This window comes from Solanum verrucosum, unplaced genomic scaffold (assembly GCF_900185275.1).
Source record: "Solanum verrucosum unplaced genomic scaffold, falcon-dt-bn FXZP01000062.1, whole genome shotgun sequence".
In the NCBI taxonomy this organism is placed as follows: Eukaryota; Viridiplantae; Streptophyta; class Magnoliopsida; order Solanales; family Solanaceae; genus Solanum; species Solanum verrucosum.
Window position 1 is genome coordinate 896,117 of NW_026020477.1, and position 23,505 is coordinate 919,621.

Sequence of the window (23,505 nt, forward strand, 5' to 3'; positions counted from 1 at the left end):
GTAGGGTCTTGCTATGTCATTTTGACACTTTTTGCTTACATGTCTTAGTGAGTGTAATACACTCGTTGAGTGCGCGTGAAAGACCTTTTTAGTCATTTTTTTTTTATTTTTTTCTTCTTCTTTCCCATTATCAGCCACCATTTCTGCAAACTTAAATATCCAACTTGTTGAATAAAAATAATTATAGTAAAATGATGGAAAATGATGGAAACTATTTTAGAAATTTAGGAATAGACCCATTTCAAAATTTAAATATTAAATTATTAATGAGATTCTTTCATAAAAGAATTTAATATTTACTGAGAAGCAAGTTTAATATTTGGTGAATTCTAAACTTGCTAATTAGAATAAAAAAAACAAAAAATATTTGAAGAAGACACTAATAAAAAAGGAACAGCGTGTAGATGGGTGTGTTCCCAGATATTTTAGCAAAACAAAGATAAAGGTATTTGGAGAAGACAATGGGTGGGGGTAGGGGAACGGGGTATGCGCAGGTGTTTTAGTAAAAGGGTATGGGATTTGGAGAAGACAATGGGAGTGGGGTGGGGGGTCATGTGGGGGGATTTTATATCTAAACAAATATTATGAAAGATGGAAGTGAGAGTAGGGGTGTGGAATGGTGGGGATGGAGGCTACCAAGGTAGAGTTGAAGTTGAGGTGTGCTGGAGGGTGGAGACACAATAAATGTAAAATGCTAATTGTGAAACTTATGTTGTCTACTCCACTAGGGAAGTCATTTTTCCTCAATTTTAAGAAATTTGTTTTCCTAGAAAACATTTTCAGAAAACTTTGACAGAGAAAACATAAGAAATAAAAAAATATTTTCCTCCGTACCAAACAATCCCTCAATGTTTCCTCAGCACTCAGCAGATTCAAAAAAGACATTTCTAAAGCTGTGGAAATGACCGACTGTTTTTGACAATGGGCGGAGGAGAGTATTAAGCAGTGGCAAAGCCAACAGGTAGCAAATTCCTTACAACAATGATTAGATGTGCTTAGGGAGTAGCTTTTGCCTAAAAACTGAAGGAACTGATAGAGCTGCACACTTTTAAACCACATATACAATGATTGGTAATGGTTTTATATACACACCTTATTTGCCAGAAATTATTTGGATCTGAAGAGGTAGCACGAGCTACATCATCATCCTATGGACAAGGAAGAGGCCGGGGCCACCACACATGACACATACTAATCAGCCACTATTTAAAACTGCTAACCTTTTGTACAGAATTGAAAAATCTAATCATATCGTCATAAACATCTGTTTTTGCCCTTGTACTCAGGAGGAAGTCAATATGACCATATTCCTCAATATAAAGCAGATCTGGCTTGGATTTCAACCCCTTTAGTGTATGTTGGACGTCGATGGCATCTGCTAATGCGTCATTGCCCCCATAACCCATCCACAATGGCAATGATGTGGGAATCTGGCTGATATCAAATACCGGGGGCTTTGGTTGGTTATAGCGCATGAGGTTCTTCCACATTCCATAATCATACATAGCAAAACTCCCTTTACGGATCACTGCAAAATTTTGGATCAGGAAAATAAGGACGAGAATGACGATATGAGCAGTTGCCCGACACATGAACACACTCAAAGTAGCACAGATCATAACAACATCGACATATTTGGCGAAACTAAGGATGTAAAACAGAGCCCAAGAAGAGGAGAGTCCTCATTTAAACCTTGTTCGGGAGATATTGACAAAATGAAAACTGAAAATAGCTGATTCAAGAAATTGAGATGAACAGGGAATAGCAGACAAAACCCAAAGTACTCGTTTAGTGGTCAAGGTTCTAGATTTAAACTGGATCTGACATCCAGTCCTTGTCACCCCAACCCCAGGGGCCAAACTTACTATTTCCCATCCCACTAAAAAATAATAAGAAGAATAGCATATTATATTTTGCATAATCTGAAAGTATGTACATACTCTGAAAGAGATGATGCAAGTTCTTCGAGGATGATGGGTGAGGTTCGTATTCAAGATAGAAATCAATCCGTGAATCATTGAAGCAACAATTCTTGCCTGCATGAATATTGATCATCGAGAAAGTACGGAAAGACATAGTACAGTTCATACTTTTGAGATAGTTTAGTGCTTCATTTAGAAGAAAGGAAAAAAATATAAAGCAGCCCATACTACCATCAATAGAGATAAAAAATATCAATGGTGAATAAAATAATGAAACAAAATTAATGTGAACTGAATATTACAAAGCAAGAAAAAAAATTCCAATTTGGGATGAAATATTTTGATAATGAATTCCATGACCAAGCCCAGTACACCATATAAATAAAGAACCTGCTATATAAGGATAAGCCAATATGCTATGCATGAAGTTGAACATGACTATCAAGTATTTCAAGCAAACTTGCTCAGGTTATTTGTTTTTTCAACCACTGTAAAAAACTATAGTTAGGCAGAAAGCTTAAAAATGCTTAAGAACAATCTTCCAATCCTTATGTATTTAAGAAACAGTGTTACATTACTTCCAACATTTCCTTTTGCCATTGATTTCCGGATACTATCCTCAATAAAGTTGCCTAATTATGTTACATCAACTGAATTGTTGCCTAATATAGCTAAATCTTACTTTCTCCGTCCTAATATATATGCGTTAGTTTGACTTGGCACGGAGTTTGAGAAAGAAAGACTTTTGAAACTTGTGGTCTAAAATAAGTTATAGATATTTGTGTGACTAGAATCATTTCATTAAGGGTAAAATGAGCATTTTAAAGTTATATTGTTACTTAATATAGAAATGTGTCATTCTTTTTGGGACAGACTTAAAAAGGAAAGTAAGTCATATAAAATGGGACAGAGGGAGTATATAGTTGCTAAAATAGGAGTAGGGATATCCAACGTACTCAATCAAATCTTGAAGTATTGCTGTTCCAAGGCTAGTCATATAATGAAAAATTGAATCCTCTAGTGTGAGTGGCAGTTGAAACTTTTAAGCAGCAAACTAAGTTCACATAGAGGACACATTCGAAATTACTTGGAGGCTGACTTTTAAGATGTTACTAGAATCTATATTCTCTTAAACTGGCCAATTCTTGCTTAAGATAGCCGAACCATTCTAGACCAGCAATTGACCAATCTAAGCTTATGATGGGAAGTTAGAATCAGAAAAATAATCATTTTACCAAATTGCAGAGATAATAGAGCAAACAAATGTCTCAGTAAGATGCTAGTGACAAAAGAATGGTAGAACCAACCAATTTTATTTTTTTTGACATCAACCGGCTAAACCTATACCTTGATATCCAACTTAAGAAGTACAATAGAGAACTTGTACAGAACAAGTAGGAAATGCCTAGAAGTGGAGAATGTATAATAAAGAAGAACCTGTAATAGCACTAAGCCAGATGTCACAGTGAATATGCCCATCGCACATCATATCCATGATTTGAGTCCCCATATTACTGCAAAAATTATAATGTGTCAAAAGTTTAAAGGAAGGCACTAGAAGATCATAAGAACACTGGATAAAGAAGTGAAAGATTCTGCAGAACCTTTTGAAATTAAGTTGATGGATCCCCAATGCAAGAATTACCTAATGCATACCATAAAATTTGTCAGAGTATTTCTGAAGTTGTATATATAGTGAGACTAACAAGGCGAGCCACTATTTCTTCACCTCATCAAGACGTATTTTGACTAATCCAAGCACAAAATCTGAGGTGATATGATCCAAATATGATATAGGGCAAAGGAGTGCTGCAGCTTTGACCATATCCACAATATCTGGCTTAGTAAAAGCAGCAAGAGACATGATTGTTCCCTGAGTATAAAATGAGGAAAAGAAACATAAGATGCTATGTCAATGATAGAAAACCTTACAGTTACATAAGACATAGATGCTATGAAAGAATCAAACCTGTGAATGTCCTACAACAAATATTTTTGCTTTTGTGATCTTATTGACATATCGAATCATTTCTGCAAGATCATAAAGAGCCAACTCTTGCCAGCTCCAGTCCCAAAATTCCTAAGACAATCAATAGAGGATGTAAGACATTTCCAATACAAACAGTTGTCTTTATTTGGTAACTAGCACATCATCAGGAACTGCATATATGATTTCTGCAATAATTTATATTTTCATAAGAACAAAGAAAAGCATGAAATATCTGGCAATAACTGACACATTCTCTGTCCAATATGACAAATATATTGGTTAAGCATGAAAAAGAGTTCACTGGCATAGCCAACATCATTAGTAGAAGTATATTAAACTGGCAAAAAAATAAGTAAAAATATACGATATTACTTAGGTTATCTATGATGATTTGATGTGGAAAGAAGAATATCATCATAGTTTCAACTTTCAAACAGAGTTGTTGAGCCAACTTGAATTCTTAAAAACTTGTGTATCATATGCAAATTGTTGATGATTTTTTACTAGTTTACATACTAAAAGTGCATGATTTATCTACTCATTTGCTGAATATATCTTAATCTCTACATGCTATGTATTGTGTTATTTCTGTCACTGCTCCTTAATTCTGTTTTTTTAATCAAGTAAAGTATTTCATTCATAATAACAAGGCCAACTTGGCCATATACAAGAGATATGCCAAAAAAAGGAGAACCTACAAAATATGGTCTCCGAAACACCTCCCAATCCTCTGTAAATAGGAACTACATGGGTACACCTAAGGAAAATAAGGGATCGAAGACTACTCCTTGATTGAGTAAAGCTTATCTTCGAGGCAAAGGCAAGCTGGGATTCATCGATGGAACATGTGCAAAGCATCAGTACAAAGGTGAATTGGCTGAATTGTGGGAAAACTGCAATGCGATTGTCCTCTCATGGATCGGTTGTACGGTTGCAGCTGAACTAATGCTGAAGATCCTATATGCATCACATGCGAAACAAGTTTGGCTTGACTTCAAGGAGCGTTTTGATCGATCGAATCTAACGAGAATTTACCATCTCTGGACTGATATTGCAACCTTACGGCAAGGTATGGATTCTGTAACTACTTATTACTCTAAATTGAAGGATTCATGGCATGAATTAGATATCATGGCACCATTGCCTCAGTGTGACTGTGGGGAATCACGACCTTATTTGGAGCATTTAAGATTTCAAAGACTGCTGCAATTTCTTATGGGCCTAAATGAAAATTATAGTCAAATTCGAAGTAGTATTCTGGCAAGGAATCCTATTTTTACTGTGAATGAAGCTTAGGCTGTAGTATCACAAGAGGAGAGCCAAAGAACTTTAGGAGTTGTTGATGCCAAGGAGGCAGTGACTTTGCTAGCAGAGAAATCACAAACCTATAAACCATCTCCTAAGAAGGAACCTGGAGCTTCAGGTGGTCTTCAGAGGTTTGATCTTTTTTGTGAATATTGTGGGTATCGAAACCATAAAAAGGACAATTGTTATCGCTTGATTGGTTATCCTCCTGGATTCCAGAGTCATAAGAGGGACAATAGTAATGATGGTGCAGGATATTCTAGATCTAATGAAGGTGTTCAAGGTGATGGTTCCAACTCTTTTGGAAATACTCAGAATCAGCCCACTGGATACAGACCTCAGGGTCGATTTCAACATAACTCAGGTGGTTATCGACCACCTAGGCCTGCTGCTAGAGGTGGTTCATCAGGGTTCAGGCCTCGAGCTAACTCCACTTACACTTCAGCAAAGCCGTCCTCCTCACAGGGCCATTTCTTCAGTGATCGTCAATATGATTAGATGTTGCACATGATGGGGAATGAAGAGCCATCACAGTATTCAGCTAATCTAGCAGGTATCCCTGCTTTACTGTCCAGTGCCTTAGTGCATGACGGGATTATTGATACAGGTGCATCTCATCATGTTACTCCATTTAAGGAACTTCTTACTTCACACTTAGAAGTCCACATGCTGTTTTTAAGTCCAGGTTCCTACAGGTAACATGTCTCAAATCAACAATGAAGGAAAGACAATGATTATGGGAGATCAAGCTATACACAATGTGTTGCATGTTCCTGAGTTTAAATTCAATTTACTCTCAGTTTCCAAGCTAACCAGAGAATTATCTTGTGTGTTGTTACCTTCTTCCCTGATTTTTGTATATTTCAGGCACTCTCCAATGGCAAGGTCATGGGGATTGGTAAGGAAAGAGAAGGCTTATACATTCTCAAAGAATCTATCACTAGTCCAACTTCAGATACATCAACAAATCTTTCAACTAAGATCTCTAGCAGTGTAGAAGATATTTTATGGCATTACAGGCTTGGACATCCATCTTGTGCAGCTATGCAACACATTTCCTCTCTTCCGAGGAAAGTGCATTCCCATGTCCATGACACCTGTCACATATGTCCATTATCTGAGCAACATAGACTTAAATTTCGAAGTAGTACCACTAAGACTATAGCCTGTTTTGATTTAGTCCACCTGGATGTTTGGGGGCCTTATAAAAGGCCTACATATGAATGAAGCACTATTTTGTTACATTGGTAGATGACTACAGTAGATATACTTGGGTCTGCTTAATTCAGTCAAAGAGTGAAGTGTTCACTGTGTTGCAAAATTTCCTGTCATTAATAAAGAATCAGTTTGATGTGTCTATTAAAATGTTTAGATCTGATAATGGTAGGGAATTTGTTAATTCTCAATGTGTTGATTTATTTCGTTCAAAAGGAATCATTCATCAAACTAGTTGTGCTTACACTCCTCAACAAAATGGGCTAGTTGAAAGAAAGCATAAACACATTTTAGAGGTGGCTAGAGCCTTGAAGTTTCAGAGTGGAATACCCATCTGATTCTAGGGGGGAATGTATAAGACCTGTTGTGTATCTGATAAACAAACTACCTTCACTGGTCTTAAATGACAAATCACCATATGAAGTGTTATTTGGGAAACAACCAAAGATTGATCACCTAAAAGTCTTTGGATGTCTTTGTTTTGCTAGTGTGCTGCCTAGAGGTGATAAATTTCAAGAAAGGGCTAGAAGAGCAGTCATGATAGGTTTTTGTGAGAACCAAAAGGGATACAAGCTAGATGAATGTGATACTGGACTTCTGTTTGTCTGCAGAGATGTAACATTCAAAGAAATAATGTTTCCTTTTAAGGATCGAACACATTGTGAGGTTGAAGATATGTTTGCTGTCACACCACTTGGAGCTGTAAATGATTTGGCTGTTGAAGAAAACCATACTCAGGAAAATATTTACTTTCCTGATACAATCATGCAAGAAGTTGTACAAGTTAAAAATCCACATTATTTGACTGTTGAGACCACTACAACCACAAGTTCAGGAGCTATGGAACTTGCAGGTGCTGATGATGATCCACCAGGGTATCCTACAGCCATCAATGAAGTTGTTCATGCAGATGTCCCTGATGATGCACAAGTGGTTCCACCTCCAGTTATTCCAAGAAGGCCTTCAAGAAGTGTTAAACCACCTATATGGCTCAATGATTATGTTACTTCTGCTAAATCTGTAACAAATTGCACATATCCCATTGCTAACTACATTGGTTATACACACTTATCTAGAAAATATCAGGCCTATTTGAGCTCTTTTTCAGCTGTCCAAGAACCAAGAACATTTGAAGAGGCATCTCAACATATTTAATGGGTTGATGCCATGCAGCAAGAAATCAATGCCCTAAAGGAGAATCAGACATGGAACTAATGCCATTGCAACCTGGTAAGCACCCCATAGGATCCAAGTGGGTATACAAAGTCAAGCTCAACGGTAATGGAGACATTGACAAGTACAGGTAAGATTGGTAGCAAAACGATACACTCAAAAGGAAAGTTTGGATTACCATGAAACCTTTTCACCAGTAGCAATGATGGGAACAGTTAGAACAGTTATAAGTGTGGCAGCATCTAAGGATTGGAATCTCTTTCAAATGGATGTAAGCAATGCATTCTTACAAGGAGACCTATATGAGGAAGTTTATATGTCTTTGCCTCAGGGATTTCATGGTAAGGGGGAGACTAGAGTGTGCAAATTATTAATGTCACTATATGGACTTAAGCAAGCTTCAAGACAGTGGAACATTAAATTGACCACTGCCCTGCTTGATGCAGGCTATAAGCAAAGCTCACATGATCATTCTTTCATCACTAAACACTATGGTGGTGATATTGTGATCCTATTGATACACGTAGATGATATTCTACTTACAGGAAGCAACATTAAACTTATTGATGATGCAAAGAAGTATTTGCACAGTTAGTTCAAAGTCAAAGATCTAGGGGAATTAAAGTATTTCCTAGCAATTGAAGTTTTGAGGTCTCAACATGGGATTTTGATGAATCAGAGGAAGTATGCATTGGAACTTATATCTGATGTAGGATTAGCATGAGCCAAACCTACTCACATACCACTGGAGGCCAATATTAAGCTTACTACAGTTATGAGTGCACAGGAGTCCATGATGATCCTTTATTTGAAGACACATGCAGATATCAAAAGCTCATTGGGAAATTGATTTACTTGAAAATTACTAGGCCAGACATTTGTTTTGCCGTCCAATTGCTGAGGCAGTTTATGCAACAGCCTAAGCAATCACATTGGATGGCTGCATTAAGAGTGGTAAGATATGGTAAAGGTTCACCAGGGTTAGGGTTGGGCATATTCCTGAGAAAATGTCCCATAGAAAATTTGGTAGTACACTGTGACTCAAACTAGGCTGGCTGTCCTAATACGAGGAGATCAGTCACAGGTTTTGTTCTACAACTAGGTGCTTCATTGATTTCTTGGGAATCCAAGAAGCAACAGACTGTAAGTCGTAGCTCAGCAGAAGCAGATATCGCAGCATGGCTGATGCAGTTGCTGACGTCATCTGGATGGTTGGATTATTGAAGGACTTATCTGTGAATGTATTAACTCCTATACAGCTCTACTGTGATAGCAAGGCAGCTATACAGGTTGCTGCGAATCCTATATTCCATGAACGCAGGAAACACATTGAGATCGACTATCATTTTGTTAGGGAAAAGCTCAAGGAAGGCCTCATACATCCAGTTCATGTGTCCACTAAGTTTCAGCTTGCAGACTTGTTGACAAAAGGGTTGGGAGTGGCACAACACAGTTCTTGTTATCCAAGCTGGGGGTTCTCGATATTTTTCACCCTCCAGCTTGAGGGGGAGTATTAAAACTAGCCAAAGTTAGTTAGTTAGAGTCACTGTGAGTGGACTGTTAGTGGAGTTGTTAGCTGTCTAATTTGAGTCGGTTAGATTAGAGGAAAGATGACAGCTGAATGAGCTAATTGTAGACTATATATAGTCAAGCTTGTATTCTTTTTCCAGTTGAAGCAAAAACAAAAGAGATCAATAAAATAGTTCCTCCATTGTTCCTTCCGCAAGATCTGTTTGCAGAGTAGCTTAGAGTGCAACTCATGTTTGATAAATGACTAATTGAGCATAATTTGACATTACTCTTGTTTCTTGTTCTTCAATTTCTGTTATTATATGACACAATAGCCTAAGCCCAGATCATGTACCATGTTCCCGTGTACAACAGATTTAAAACTTCAAGACAATTTAACTCCAAGTGGGGGTTGTTCCAGTTGAGCATCTCAGCTTCGCACAGTTAGATTCCTTCTTTGGAGCTGTTCCGCTTATCGTTTGACTCGTATATACAGTGTTCTCTCCTTCAATTTTGCAAAAATTATTGTAGATAATTTAAGAGTCAAAAAGTGATTATTATTATCATCACCAAAGAAAACCACCAGGGTCTACCGTAGACTTTCCATGACTCAGCCTTTTATTTCCGATGTCACAGATAGCCAACCCTTTAAGAAGGCAGGAAAACAAAGGCTTCGCCGTGGCATGCAAAGCAAATGCATGTGGGGGATGCAATGTGAAATGAATGTGTTCGGCTGAATATATCATTTTTCAAACAGTGTATAAATATATAGGTAAAAGATCACTAAAATTTTGAAAAATATTTGAACCCATGATTCCACTGTGCAATGGATTCAGTGCTAAAGAATAATGGTTGAACCCATCAAGTATGATTCCTGGCAGCTTCTAGACTACCTCATGAAGGACAAAACATATGCAAAACTAGAAAACTATTCGTATACATTATACATACATAAGATAGAAATAATACCTTATTTTTCACTGATAAAGATACATGCCCATGACTCCAATGTGTGCCACGCACATTTCCAACCCAGACATCAAAACCTTGATCAGCAAGGATAAAGCCCAATGACTGACTAGCAGAATTCATGAACCATGCATCACCTGCCTGCATAAATCAAGATTCTGCAAAAGTTCAGTTGTTGGGGAATAGATCAGTCGTCAACTGTACCATAAATGCAAGTATCGCTCTGTACTCGCTTGTAGGATATTGGTATGCTTCAAGCAAAGAACTATAAACTGTACTGTTACAATCCAAATGACTTGCTACCTTAAAGAACTCCAACTTAACTCTTACTTTTCGAATGACTAGTAAACATGGGTATGCTACCTTTGGTGAATTGGGAAATGGTTAACACTAGTTACTGAGCTGTGTGTTCTGATACAGCTTGAGAGTATTTCAAACACTTCCTTTTTCTTCAGATGATTTAAAATTATCTAAATTGAGCATCTACATAAGTTCCTTACATGCAAAGAAACGTATCAGTGGAAGCAGTACTAGCTGAATATAAAATGATCTGAACTTTCAAGGCTGAAGTTCCCATAAGATGGAGGTTAGTCACCGCTCATAATAGAGAATTGTGATTGTGCTAGAAAATGGCCCAAATAGACATTGTTGTAGTAATTAAATTTGTTTCTCACTGATTATTCTGAGAAATGTGTTTATGGCATGTTATGGCCACCCGGCATCCAAACTAACAGAAGAAACAGAGCATGCCTTCTTTACTGCTACTATTACCTGAGTGCCAAAGAATATTGTTTTTCATATAAAGTCTCTGAACAGGATGGTTATTTGTTATTACTACATAAATGCTCAATTTATTGAGACTCCAAAACATAAAAGCTGCAAATATCCTGAGCGCCTTTATTCTACATTGCACTATCTTACTATTAATCATTAAAATCCTGAATATATGCAAAAGAAAATGAACCTGAACAACCATAGCCTCAAACCCTGAATTTAAAATTTCAACTCAAGCTCAATGTGCATCCTTGAACTCAACTTCTAAAGCTATTGAGATGAGGATTACCCAAAACCATACAAGGAAACAACGCCCCCCTCCCTCAGTCCATGTGGAACACTAATACTAAGATCCGAAAACATTAACTTTGAGTTGCGTTTCCTAATGAAGTAAGGTCAAATAGTAGATAAAAAAATTATAAGATAAGGTATATAATTGATTGTTGAGTACCAAGAAGGTACTTCAAAAGTAAGGCAATATAGCAGATACAACATTAAACAACCATACAATACATCTAATAAGATTGAGCTAGTTTGAGATTAACAGAACTATTCTACTGACACATCATTTGCTTTGTTTCTTTATTTCTATATAATAGAAAGGACAGTTTCAACATGTCTGGTTATTTGTCATTCAACTGAAAAATGAGGGTATTTTCCTCATTTCAGCTTGCCAAAGTGATAAGCCTTATTTCCATTTCCGTGCATTGTATACATGCCTTTCTCTCTGTAATTCACCAAACTCGTACCCTTTTCCGATTCAGATATAATTTCAAAGTGAATGCTTTATCCCTTTGATTATCTATGAAATTTTTGAGCAGTAAAAGTGAATGCTTTCAAGGATCCAACAATGATTAATACATGCAAAACAGCAACTCATGAACCTCTTGAAACCCAACAAGGATTGTTGGAGGAAACAGAAACACTGAAACCATAAATTGAGAGATTGAGTCAGAAGCTAAAGAAGCTGAAATATGTCGACATATATGCATATTAATCAATGTTAAACATATAATTCAAATTTTAAATCAGCAAATAGACTAGTGTTGTTGAAATATTGAACCAAAATTATAAAGAGTGATGCAAGATAATAGGAAAGAGGCTCTGCCAGCGCAGATTAACGAGCAAACAAAGCAGAAACGAGCATATAGTATCGTGTTGCCCGCTTAATTATTATCAAATTGATTAATGGATCGGCCTATGAGGCTGCTAATGTTTCAAGCGAGCAAAATTTCCTCTCATGAGAAACTCATTACTTATATTCGAAACAGGTTTAGCTTTTTCCTCATCTTATTTCAATTATTTTGAATAAATTATCATGAAACTTCCATAGAAATTAAAGTTCATGAATCCTTGCCTCTATCAATGGAAGTTCATCCATTTATTTTGGCAAGAGGTGGCAGCTCTATAACCATCTGCAAGATATCCAAATTGGGTGAGTTTCCTACATTGACATATTCAAAACTGTTTTTCCACTGTTTTGTTTAATAGTAAAATTTCTTTTTTTTGAACAGGTAACTTCATATATTTCTCACAAACAGTACATAGGTTGTACTGAAAACCATATTTACAAATTTTACTTCAAAATCCTGCCAACTCCTATCTAAATTGAATCTAGAACATCAATTATGGAGATAGTGTCACTTGAATATATTTGATTACACCAAAAGCATAGTAACAAAAGGCAGTTTAGCTTAATCTTTTGCATACTATTCTCTATGCTATCAGAACATCTAGCATTCCTCTCCTTCCAAATTGTCCACCAGATACAGGCAAGGACAATTCTCCATATATCTCTGTTTTTTTCTTGCACACCAGCTTCCTCCCAGCTCTGCATTGCTTCGGTAATATTTCCAGGTATAGTCCATGAGATGCCTTTGAGATTTAAGAAAATCCTCCATAGCTGTCCAGTGACTTTGCAATGAAGAAATAAATGATTAACTGTCTCAGCCATTTCCCCACAAAAAAAGAACACCTAGGACAAAGTGGTATCCTTCTCCTCATCAGATTGTCTTGCGTGAGAGCTGCTTCCTTGGCTAGCAAGTAGCAACCAGATAAAGCAGGCTACTTTGTGTGGAGTTTCGTTTTTCCAGATGCCTTTCCATGAGCAATTGCTTATGCATTGAGGTGTTTGATTCATCCACATGTAAGCATTACTTACTTTGAACTGACCTTTCTTATTACCTTTCCACCATAAGGTATCTTGACCTACCTCCAGTCCATTGAATTGTTCGATAATATTGAAGAAATCTGCAACGCTTTGGATCTCCCAGTCATTTAGATGCCTTCTAAAGTTAATCTCCATCCAAGGGATGTCCAAAATTCTACAATAGTCTTTTGTTGATGAGAGACTAATGCATGAATATCTGGGGAACAGATTTTCCAGTCTTCCTGCCTCATGCCATTCATCTTTCCAAAAATCAGTTTTAGCCCCATTTACAACTTTAACCTTAATGTTGGTTTTCCATAATATTCTAATAGACCTCCATAAACTAGCTCCATAGGGTGTTGTTATTTCTTTCATCGTCCAGTGGTCTTCCTCTTCATACTTAGCATTAATAACATTCCTCCATAGAGTCTGGTTCTCATTGCTATACTTCCATGACCACTTCATTCTAAGGGACTTGATTTGGAATTACAAGTTCTTGATTCCCAATCCTCCTTGTCTTTTCCCAATTATTACTGCTTCCCATTTGACCAGATTATAACCCTTCCTTTCATTGTTTCCTTGCCAGAGAAACTTCCTCCTCACCTTGTTCAACATATTAATAACCTCATCTAGAATGGGGAAATAGACATCATGTAGGTTGAGAGTGAATCAAGGACTGAGTTGATGAGAGTTAGTTTGCCTCCCCCGGAGAGGTTCTAAGTCTTCCATCTTGCCAATTTCTTTTCACACTATTCCATATTTCAGTTGATTGTGTTTTTGCTCCCAATGACATCCCTAGATAGATGGTGGGTAGATACCCCAATTACCCACCTAGGATTGCATTCAAAATCTCCATGTTTTGCACCTCATTAATTGGATATAGGAAACTTTTCCTCCAATTAATGTGCAACCCAGAAATTCCTTCAAAAAGTACCAAAATCACCCTCAAGGTCCTGAGTTGATCCCCTTCAGCATCACATAGTATCAGAGTATCATCGGCATATTGCAAGTGAGTTTTCGCCAAATTCCCTTCTCCAATTCTGGCCACATCAAATCCTCTGAGCCACCCATTCATATTTGTTGTTTTGATCATGCTACTAAGACCCTCCATAGCTATTAAGAAGAGACAGGGTGACAAAGGGTCACCTTGTCTTAAACCCCTTTCTGCACTGAAAAATCATGCGGTGTGCCATTGATAAGCACTTAAAATCTTACTGTTGAGATGAAATATTTGACCCATTGTATCCACTTTTGAGCAAAACCCATTCTTCTCATAGAATCCAATAAGTACTCCCAGTCAACATGGTCATATGCCTTCACCATGTCTAGCTTACACAAGATTCCAGGCTTTTTATGCTTTAGACTGGAGTCAACAACTTCATTAGCTATTAGCATTGCATCCATATTATGTCTACCTTTGATGAAGGCCATTTGTTGTTGATCAATCAACTTGGCTATCACAGCTTTTAACCTTTCTACCAGTACTTTGGATAACTTGTATATACTGCCTATCAAACTGATCGGTCTAAAATCCCTCAACTCTTTGGCTCATTTTTTCTTTGGAATGAGAGTTGTGAAAGTGGCATTAAGACTTCTTTCAAACCTTTTGTGTTTGTCGAGCCAACATGATGACTTGCTTCAATATCTCCCAACATTTTATGAAGAAAACCATTGTGAAGCCGTCTGGGCCAGGTCCTTTGTTTGTTGCAAATAGCTTTAGACATCTCAGAACTTCACTCTCCTCAAAACCCCCTTGTAGCATCTCTTTTTCCTCATTTGTTAGACTGGGACAAATGACAATTAGGAAACAAATAAGCTAGTCTACCGCTTGTGGTTTCAAAATATAACTTTCTGTAATATTCCACAATTTCCCCTTCAATTGTTCCTGGATCTTGAGATAATTCCCCCTAAATCATGAGTTGGTCAATGTTGTACCTTTTGTGTGCATTTGCCATTTTGTGAAAAAAATTGGTGTTTCTATCACCCTCTTTTAGCCACAATGACCTTGACTTTTGCCTCCAAGATATTTCTTCATTTCTAATCAATTCCTCATACTCCAACAAACTTGTTGCCCTCCTTTCTCTCTCCTCTTCGGTAAGCCTTCTTTCTTCCATGATTTTGTCAAACTCTGCCAGTTTATTGAGTAAATTCCTTCTTCTTGTTCCCAGGTTTCCTTGTTCACTCTTGCTCTATTCCTTAAGCTTAATTTTGAGAGCTTTAAGCTTGGATACAAGGATGAAATCCAACTTTCCAGAAAAGTTGAAAGAGCTCCACCATTCCTTAATTCTATCATTAAATCCTTCTGTGCCAAGCCACCAATTTTCAAATTTGAAGTAGTTTTTGTTCTTGTTCCACAATCCTCCCTCTAAGACAATAGGTGAGTGATCAGATCCTAGCCTCTGCAGTGGCATTTGTTTTAAATTGTTGAAGCTTTCATCCCATTCTCCTGAAAACAAGATCCTGTCAATCCTAGAGGCTATTAGAGGCTATCTTCTGGTTATCCCCTTTGAACAAAGTATAATTGTTATCTTCAAGTTGTATATCAATCTGCTTCAAGTCTTCAATGACATTAGATAATTCGCTCATGCCCGTTGAACTTCTTAGACAGTTTCTCTTTTCGGAGATGAATCTTTTTTTATGACAAGGGAAACCCGGAGCCGATACTCTTTGGGTGCGCACAGGGTAAAACCCCCGCCCCTATGCAATAACTCGCAAACCACATAAGAGAGGTTACCTGCACTAGGCAAGTCCGGTGCGACGAGCTCGACCCTGAAGGCAAACCCCTTGCTTTCGCTGGCAAGGGGTTTCGAACTTGAGACCTCCAACATGGAAGTCCCAAGCCCAAACCACTGGGCCACCCCGAAGGGTCTTTTCAGAGATGAAACTGGCCACATTAAAATCCCCACATACTACCCAAGGACCTTCCATCAGACCCCTTACTGTCCCACTCTCCTCCCATATTAATCTTCTTTCTATGTAGCAGTTAGGAGCATATACCCCAGTGATATGACAAGAGAAGTCTTGCAATTGTGCCTCAAATTTGCAGGTTATGAGTAAGCACCTATTTCCATGATTTCTCCCTTCCATGCCTTGCTGTCCCGTAGCAACAGTATACCCCCTCTGGTGCCACTAGCTTCTAAGCAAGCAAATCTAACCCATCGACCTCCCCAAATTTGTTTCACCTCCTCATATAAATTCCCCTCTAGTTTAGTTTCTTGCAGACAAATAATGTCTACATTCCATTCTATCACTAAAATCATAACCAATCTCCTTTATCCGTATTGTTCAATCCCGTAACACTCCATGAGACAAGTTTGAACTTCATCAATTACTGCTTGTTTCACTTCTCCCCTTGCTCCTATCCCCATTGTTTTTGAATTTGACATCAAAAGACACAAGACTTTTTAGCTCTTGAGAATCTCTAAATCTTGTCTTCTTACAGAAATTCACATTCTCCCTTCTTCTGGCTTGTCGAGAACTATCAACCTGTAGAAGTAGTTCCAGAGCTTCTTCTTCAAGTCCTTGAAAATTTGCTCTAAGAACTTTGCCTAGTTTGATCATATTCTGCTTCACCCACAATGATGTTTCTCTTCCCTTGCATATTATCGATTGTTGTTGCTGGACTTGCAGTGGTTCTGCCTCCTCAATATCCCATTCCCCTACTATAGGAAGTAAGTTTCTCTCCCAGCCTCAATTAATCTATTTTCGATATTGTCGGTCTCTTTCTCCCCTAACTCCCTGTCAGCTGTTCTATTAATTGCTGCTCAACTTCTACTGTTACTTTTCCTGACACGCCTTCTATCCACACATTTGTTGTCTCCCTATCCTCAATTATCGATAGATTTCTAATCTGCATGGTTGCTGACTCTGTTCCCGGGAGATATTGAACTTCTGGAGTTTCAATAGAGATGTATCTATTCTGTTCCAAACCATTGCTTTTGACCAAGTTATTAAAAATGACTAGGCTTGAGAAACCAGGCCCACCTTTTCTTGAAACTATGGGCTCTTTATTGGGCTTCAGAAGCTGGCCCAATTTTTCAATTTCATTTGAAGTGGTCACATGCTTCTCATGTGCTCCTCTTTTAAACACTGTGGGAGTTTTTGAATTGATCCCTTCCTCGTATTATATTGCTGGCAGATCCTAAGAAAAGTGGGATTGTTGTACTTCACAAATCACAACAGTAGGAACAATCTATTATCCTCTAAATAACAGGATTAATTGGGTCCTTGTCTATCCTTTCTTCTTCAGCAACTCTTCTATCATTTCAAATCTGATTTTACTTTCCGACCAGATTGGAAAATAGTACTTAACACCATTTCGAGATATCGCCACTTTTTTGGTATTTTTTGACAAAGTAACAGTTTTGTGTATAAATCTTCAGCACTAAAGGCTGGGATCCCAAATTTACATTATGGAGCTGCATACAGTTGAGTATACTCAACAAAACTAAACTAGATCCTACTTCATCTTACAAAGAACCTAGGATATCTATAATAGTTATAGGATCATCTACATATTCAGAACTGCACCAATATTACAAAGAACCTAGGATATCTATAATAGTTATAGGATCATCTACATATTCAGAACTGCACCAATATTACAAAGAACCTAGGATACAAAGAACCTAGGATATCTATAATAGTTATAGGATCATCTACATATTCAGAACTGCACCAATAGAAAAAAATGATAATTCAATTCATTTTAATCCTGTGTAAGGGACTACTAATGCTCTCATAACATGTCAAATTTCTCTCTTTCCATATGGTCCACCAAATCACTGTTGTCCTGTTGGGACAAGTACAAAAAGTTAGTTTCGTTAGCAGACACCTTTCAGCATGTTTGGATTTTTTTGGGTTTACATGGGATTCGAACCCTGGACGCGAAGGCCAATTTATTTAAAAGGAGATCTACCACTACACTACAACTTTCTTCTTGTTCATGAGGGGGTTCAAAATTATTATATCTACATAAATTCAAAAAATTTACCATATATATGTCGGATAATTTTTTGCCGAGTGGGTCCGCCCCTATTCATGAGATTCTCCTGAGTTAGTGTTGCCTATTTGACTACCAACCAAGTAAAGACTTCTTTTGGTATATTCCTCCCGGTGTTGGAAACCAAGATACTAGCCCATTTTATGTGGTTCTTTAGCTCTGTTTCTTCTTCTGTGGCCACCCATTCCCCACATAGGGTTCCAATTTCTTGGAAGACTTTTTGTAACCATAGATACAAAGGGATTCCGACAATTCTAATCCAAGTTCCGGTGGACATCGTGCTATTAGGTACACACCCTTGACCCTACCATTGGGTTCCACCACTCCAAGATGAAAGTTTATTTCTTCCAACTCCACTGCCCTTGTAAGGTTTGCTCAGCCATGTGCTTGTTGGGGAATTTGAAGAGGAACTTATCACCATACATTTTGTTGGTTTGTTAGCATTTTAATATTAATATTTTAATATATTAATTTGCTTTATTTTGGAGTTAGAAGAATGTTGATTGTTTCTGCAGTAAGTGGGCAGTTTCATTCCTACCTTTGCATACGTTTGTTGACTTTCATTTGCAGAACGTGGGGAGTAATTGCTTTTGGCCGTTGGTGGCACTTGGTGCTGCTTTACTCCATTTGGAGTTACTGTCTGTTATGTTACAATTCCAATTCTTGAAGTAGCTCTTAGCCGTTGGTGGCGTTTGCCATTACTTCTCCATTATTCTTTCTCCATTATACCTTGTAACCTATGTAACTCCTAAGACCATTTATCTTCACTATTTACCACTCAATTATCTTCCTATTAATTTCTAGGAAGATTTCTCTTAGTATAAATAGTGGTGGTCTTCATTTGGTTTGGGACACAACACACAAGAAAAAGATAGAGAGAAAAAAGTTTGTCAAAAAGAGAGTTCTTATTAGTTGAAGGGAGGTGTTCTTTTTTGTGGAGCTTTGGACTCATCTCTTGTCCAGAGTTGTTGAGTTATACTTTGTGAAGGCTGTTGTATCCTGGAGGGGACAAGTCAAGAGGACTACTGCTGGACCGGTGAAAACATTTGTTGTAGTGGGCTTGAATCTCCTTAAAGAGAGTGAGATATCCGCGCCTCAGCCTGAAGAGATTTCTGTTTCTTCATTTTATTTCAATTGTAATCTTGTATTTTTTGTTATCTTGTAAGTTTTTCACTAACAATTTTAAGGAGATTCATCATATGGCTACAATTGAAAAAACCGCGGATGTCAAGATGGGAGACCTTAACAAGCCATTTCGGTTCAATGGTAACCATTTTAAGAGATGGAAGGGTAAAGTACTTTTCTACTTAAGTCTTCTCAATGTTTCTTATGTGTTAACTGAGAAGAATCCTAATAAAGTTGATGATTCCTCCATGGAGGATGATGAACTTATTTCTCATCATGAGAAAGTGGAAAAGTACAATGGTGATTCCTATAAGTGTCAGTATTATCTTCTCAATTGTCTATCTGATAATTTTTATGATTATTATGATAGAACTTACTCTAGTGCAAAGAAAATTTGGAAAGCATTGCAGAGTAAGTATGATACTGAAGAGGCTGGAGTGAAAAAATATGTGGCTAGTAGATTTTTTCGTTTCCAAATGGTGGACAACAAATCAGTGGTAGACCAAGCTCAAGACTTTATAATGATTGTTGTATCCTGGAGGGGACAAGTCAAGAGGACTACTGCTGGACCGGTAAAAACATTTATTGTAGTGGGCTTGAATCTCCTTAAAGAGAGCGAGATATCCGCGCCTCAGCCTGAAGAGATTTCTGTTTCTTCATTTTATTTCAATTGTAATCTTGTATTTTTTGCTATCTTGTAAGTTTTTCACTAACACATTTCATAAATGTTCACCCCGAAAGCCTTCTTCCAGATCATAGTCGACCAAGCTAATTTTCTAATTTCCTAATCTACATCAAGCTGTCTTTCTGTTTGTGAATGACAGAGCTAACTCTCTCTATTTACTTTAATTTTTTGGATTCTGGAATGAAGGAAGAGGAGAAAAGAAAATGAGAACTTTACGAACAGGGGCTACAAGTAAGTGAATTTGGTCACTTTGTGGATTTCTTCTACCTTCCAAAATTTTATTTCTCTTGCTAACTTTCCTTCCATTTGTTTTCTTAACTAAGCAGTTATATAAGATTTCACTTTGTGATAGAATATTTTAGGACAGGTCTTCTTTGTTGTTGACGAGTACTAGTTTAAGGATCCATCAAAATTTCAGAAAAAAGACATTGTGTGATTAACTATAATGCCTGGTGTCTAAGCTTTGTACCCAGCTTAGAAGGATTAATCTTATTATGACTGTCTAATATTGAATGTGACAAAGCAATAAAGTTCTCATCACATGAGGTGCTCATTTTCTCTGTGCTTAGTTTCAAAGAAAGTGACTTGACAATGTGTGTCTTAATTTGTCTCTGTTTCGACTTACCCCGCAACAACTACTACCTAGCAAGCCTCATCAGCCTGATATATTAGTTATATTATAACTATTGATGTAATTGTACAACACCTTTTATGTATATATGCACGTATATTTCAAGTCATTGTGATGATATGAATATTAATTTTTCACTTTTTCTATCTTACATAACAGGTTTCAATCTTATGGTCAAAGATCACAACAACCGAGAGGATGCATCCCATTTTTTTATGTAAATATATTGTACATAACTATTTTGTAAAACTTGACTTCTTAGCAAATACCATCAAGCAGTTAATAGGTAATAAGCTTATCTTCTCAATCCATCAAGCAGTTAATATGTAATAAGCTTATCTTCTCAATCTTGGTATGTTTACGGTTTGCATCTTATGGTACATGCAATCCAACTTCTAATTGGTATCAAATCTTGACATTTACTATTCAAAACGTCCTTTACGTTGGGCCCATGCTGGCACGGGCTATCTTTGTTGTACTTTAAGCTTTTGCTTTATTAAAATGTCTGCTACTTTTCAGATTAATTAATACTTAACTAATTAGTAGAATATGAAAACAATTTTTCTTTTGCTGTTTGAACCACAGTTTCACGTGTTTGAATCCACTTAGATTACTCCCTATGACAGAAAGCAGGAAGAAAAGAAAGCCACTTAGGCTTTTGTATACTTGAGTGTGGCTTTTAGTAAAATTTATAATACCTATGAGCTTGTAAAGTAAAATTTTAAATTCATAGCAAAACTTCACTATTCTTTCTGATAAAGAGACGAATTCTACCCTTTTGTCACCACCGCGTTACTCTCTAACTCCAAAAGGTTAAGTCAAACAAGGAAACAAAGCGGTCAAAAGAACTTGGAAAAAGATTAAGAGTTGGGCAAAGGGTGAAAGAGGAAAGCTGAAAACTGTAATACCGGTTGAGAAGATGATAAAATGAAAAGAGCTCGCAATACTATTGAGAAGTTAAAAAGAGAATGAAGAAGTGCAGAAACAAAAGAAGATGAAGGGAATATATCATTAAAAACTGTGAATAAATCATTGCGATAAAATAGAAGAGATACACTTATGTTTGGCCGAAGATGACCAAAGGAAAGCTAATAAAAGGATTTGAGATCCTGTACACAACTGCCGAATGTTTAAACCACTTCAAATTATTTATTGCATCCTTTCCATATATATATAAACTACTCTTATGATTGATTACGTGTATTTATTATAAACTTAAGAATAGAAGTGACAATCTTTACTTATGCTTATGTGTGACAACTAACCATGATTCAATCCTTTTTCCAATCTGATATTTTCATGAATGCTAATCCTTCACATTCTCTAACTTATGTAACAGGTCTCAGTATGTAACAGATCTCAGTCTTATGATCAAAGACAACAACAACTTAGACTACACCACAACTAGCCTTCAACACGATGCATTATTTTGTTATCCTGTAAATAAAATATATATTGATATTTATTCAATTTTGAAATACTCGAAATGTTCTTCATGTTGAGCCCGTGCTGACACGGGTGGTAACGTATCTATGAAAATGAAGAGATTAAATGCTATTCAAGATGCTTCAGCTGAACTTTGACGTTATCCTACCTATCTCACCTAACCTAAGATGCTCTCCACAAAGGTATCTCTCCAACAGCATTCTTATACAATCTCCTTCATGAAGACACAATGCCTCTTTTATCTCAAAAAGAACATATTTACTTCTTGCTATCCCTTCAAACTTTAAGCTTCAGTCTTTTTTAGGAACATGAAGTCATCCCAGAATGTGATAACTGAAGCCAATTCAACCAGTAAAGACCCGATATTCAGATATAGTAAACTTCTGACAGAGAAAATTTTTTGACTGATTTGGAGAAATACTGCTGCTTAGGTTGGTCCAATCATTATAAGATTCAGGGCATAGATCCTACAACAGAGCACTGTGCTGAAAATCAAACAAGCCAGGCAGAGACGAAGAATATATATATATATAGGAATTTAAGTATGTTACAAACAGGTTACAAAACTGCAATAAAGTCCTAGTATTCAAAAGGTAGCAAATAACGAAGTTCAAGATTTGTTAGCAACATTACCATCAAGAGTCCATGGATAAGCAGAACTGGAAGACCCATTTCTCCTCTGACAATTGTTGAGCGAGATGACACACGTTGAAGTCCAAGGAGGAAACCATCCTTTGTCTTAGTCTACGTGGATTCATTACACACCAAAAAAAAAAATCAGTTGAATCAGCGACTAAAAGTGTCACGCAAGGGCTATTATGATTGAATACAGCATAAAGTAAAAGAATATCATCTCAAGGAACACTATGTATATATTTCTATGTACCTCGAATTCAAGTAATTCATATTTTTCATAGCTTCCATATAGGATATTTGAACTGAACTCCAGAAAGAAAAAAAATCCACAATTTGGATAAAAAGAAATCATCAATCAATCAGCCATACATGTATCATCTCTAACTAAATCTCTCAACTCAGGCACACTTACGAGTCCAATGCTGAGATAAATCATTATACTGCAATTTTTAATCAGTAATTAACTTACCCAACGCTCCTTGTCTAAACACACATACATTGGAGATTTATGAGGAAAAGATGTTAATGCTGAAGATTATCCGCATGTTATATATACATTAGACATGGATGGAGGCGATAGAAAGGGTACCTGGTGCTCTGTGCAAGGGAAACCAGCAGATTGTATGAGGTGAGCGCATAGACCTCCTGTAACTTGAGACTTTCGCCGGAGTTGTGGAACGGCGGTGAAATCACCGACAGAGAACAGGAGAAACATAATAAGCGCGGCAAGTGCCTGAGGATGATCCATTTTCTCCGGCCACGAAGAGACCTGGAAGCATGTGCTTGTAAAGCAACGACAGCAGAGGTGAGGAGTGAGGTAATCATATTCTTTTTTATCTCTCACACCAAGTTGCTGTTGACTTTCCAATCCTAGCCTAAAATTATAAAAACATTTACGCTATGTTTGATCATTGTTATCCATTGTATTGTATTATATTGTATCGTTATTATACTTATAATATTTATTTTGATTG

The 23,505-nt window shown here is 37.0% G+C and overlaps 1 protein-coding gene across 1 annotated transcript; it reads right to left on the minus strand.

Annotated features, from left to right (window-relative positions):
• Window positions 1–1,079: 1,079 nt before the first annotated feature.
• Window positions 1,080–23,279, minus strand: LOC125809291 (triacylglycerol lipase 1-like). Its single transcript, XM_049488947.1, has 9 exons — window positions 23,121–23,279; window positions 22,529–22,639; window positions 10,084–10,224; window positions 3,892–4,002; window positions 3,652–3,795; window positions 3,527–3,567; window positions 3,360–3,436; window positions 1,941–2,036; window positions 1,080–1,528 (listed from the first exon to the last, which is right to left on the minus strand). Exons 1-9 carry the CDS (start codon window positions 23,277–23,279, stop codon window positions 1,203–1,205), a joined length of 1,206 nt encoding a protein of 401 aa, XP_049344904.1. The 3' UTR covers window positions 1,080–1,202.
• Window positions 23,280–23,505: the final 226 nt, after the last annotated feature.

Coding starts and splice junctions, on each gene's coding strand:
- LOC125809291 (XM_049488947.1), bottom strand. CDS start 23,279: ATGGATCATCCTCAGGCACTTGCCGCGCTTATTATGTTTCTCCTGTTC. Junction 22,640..23,120: donor TCCCTTGCACAGAGCACCAG/GTACCCTTTCTA, acceptor GAATCCACGTAG/ACTAAGACAAAGGATGGTTT. Junction 1,529..1,940: donor CTTGCATCATCTCTTTCAGA/GTATGTACATAC, acceptor AAAATTTTGCAG/TGATCCGTAAAGGGAGTTTT.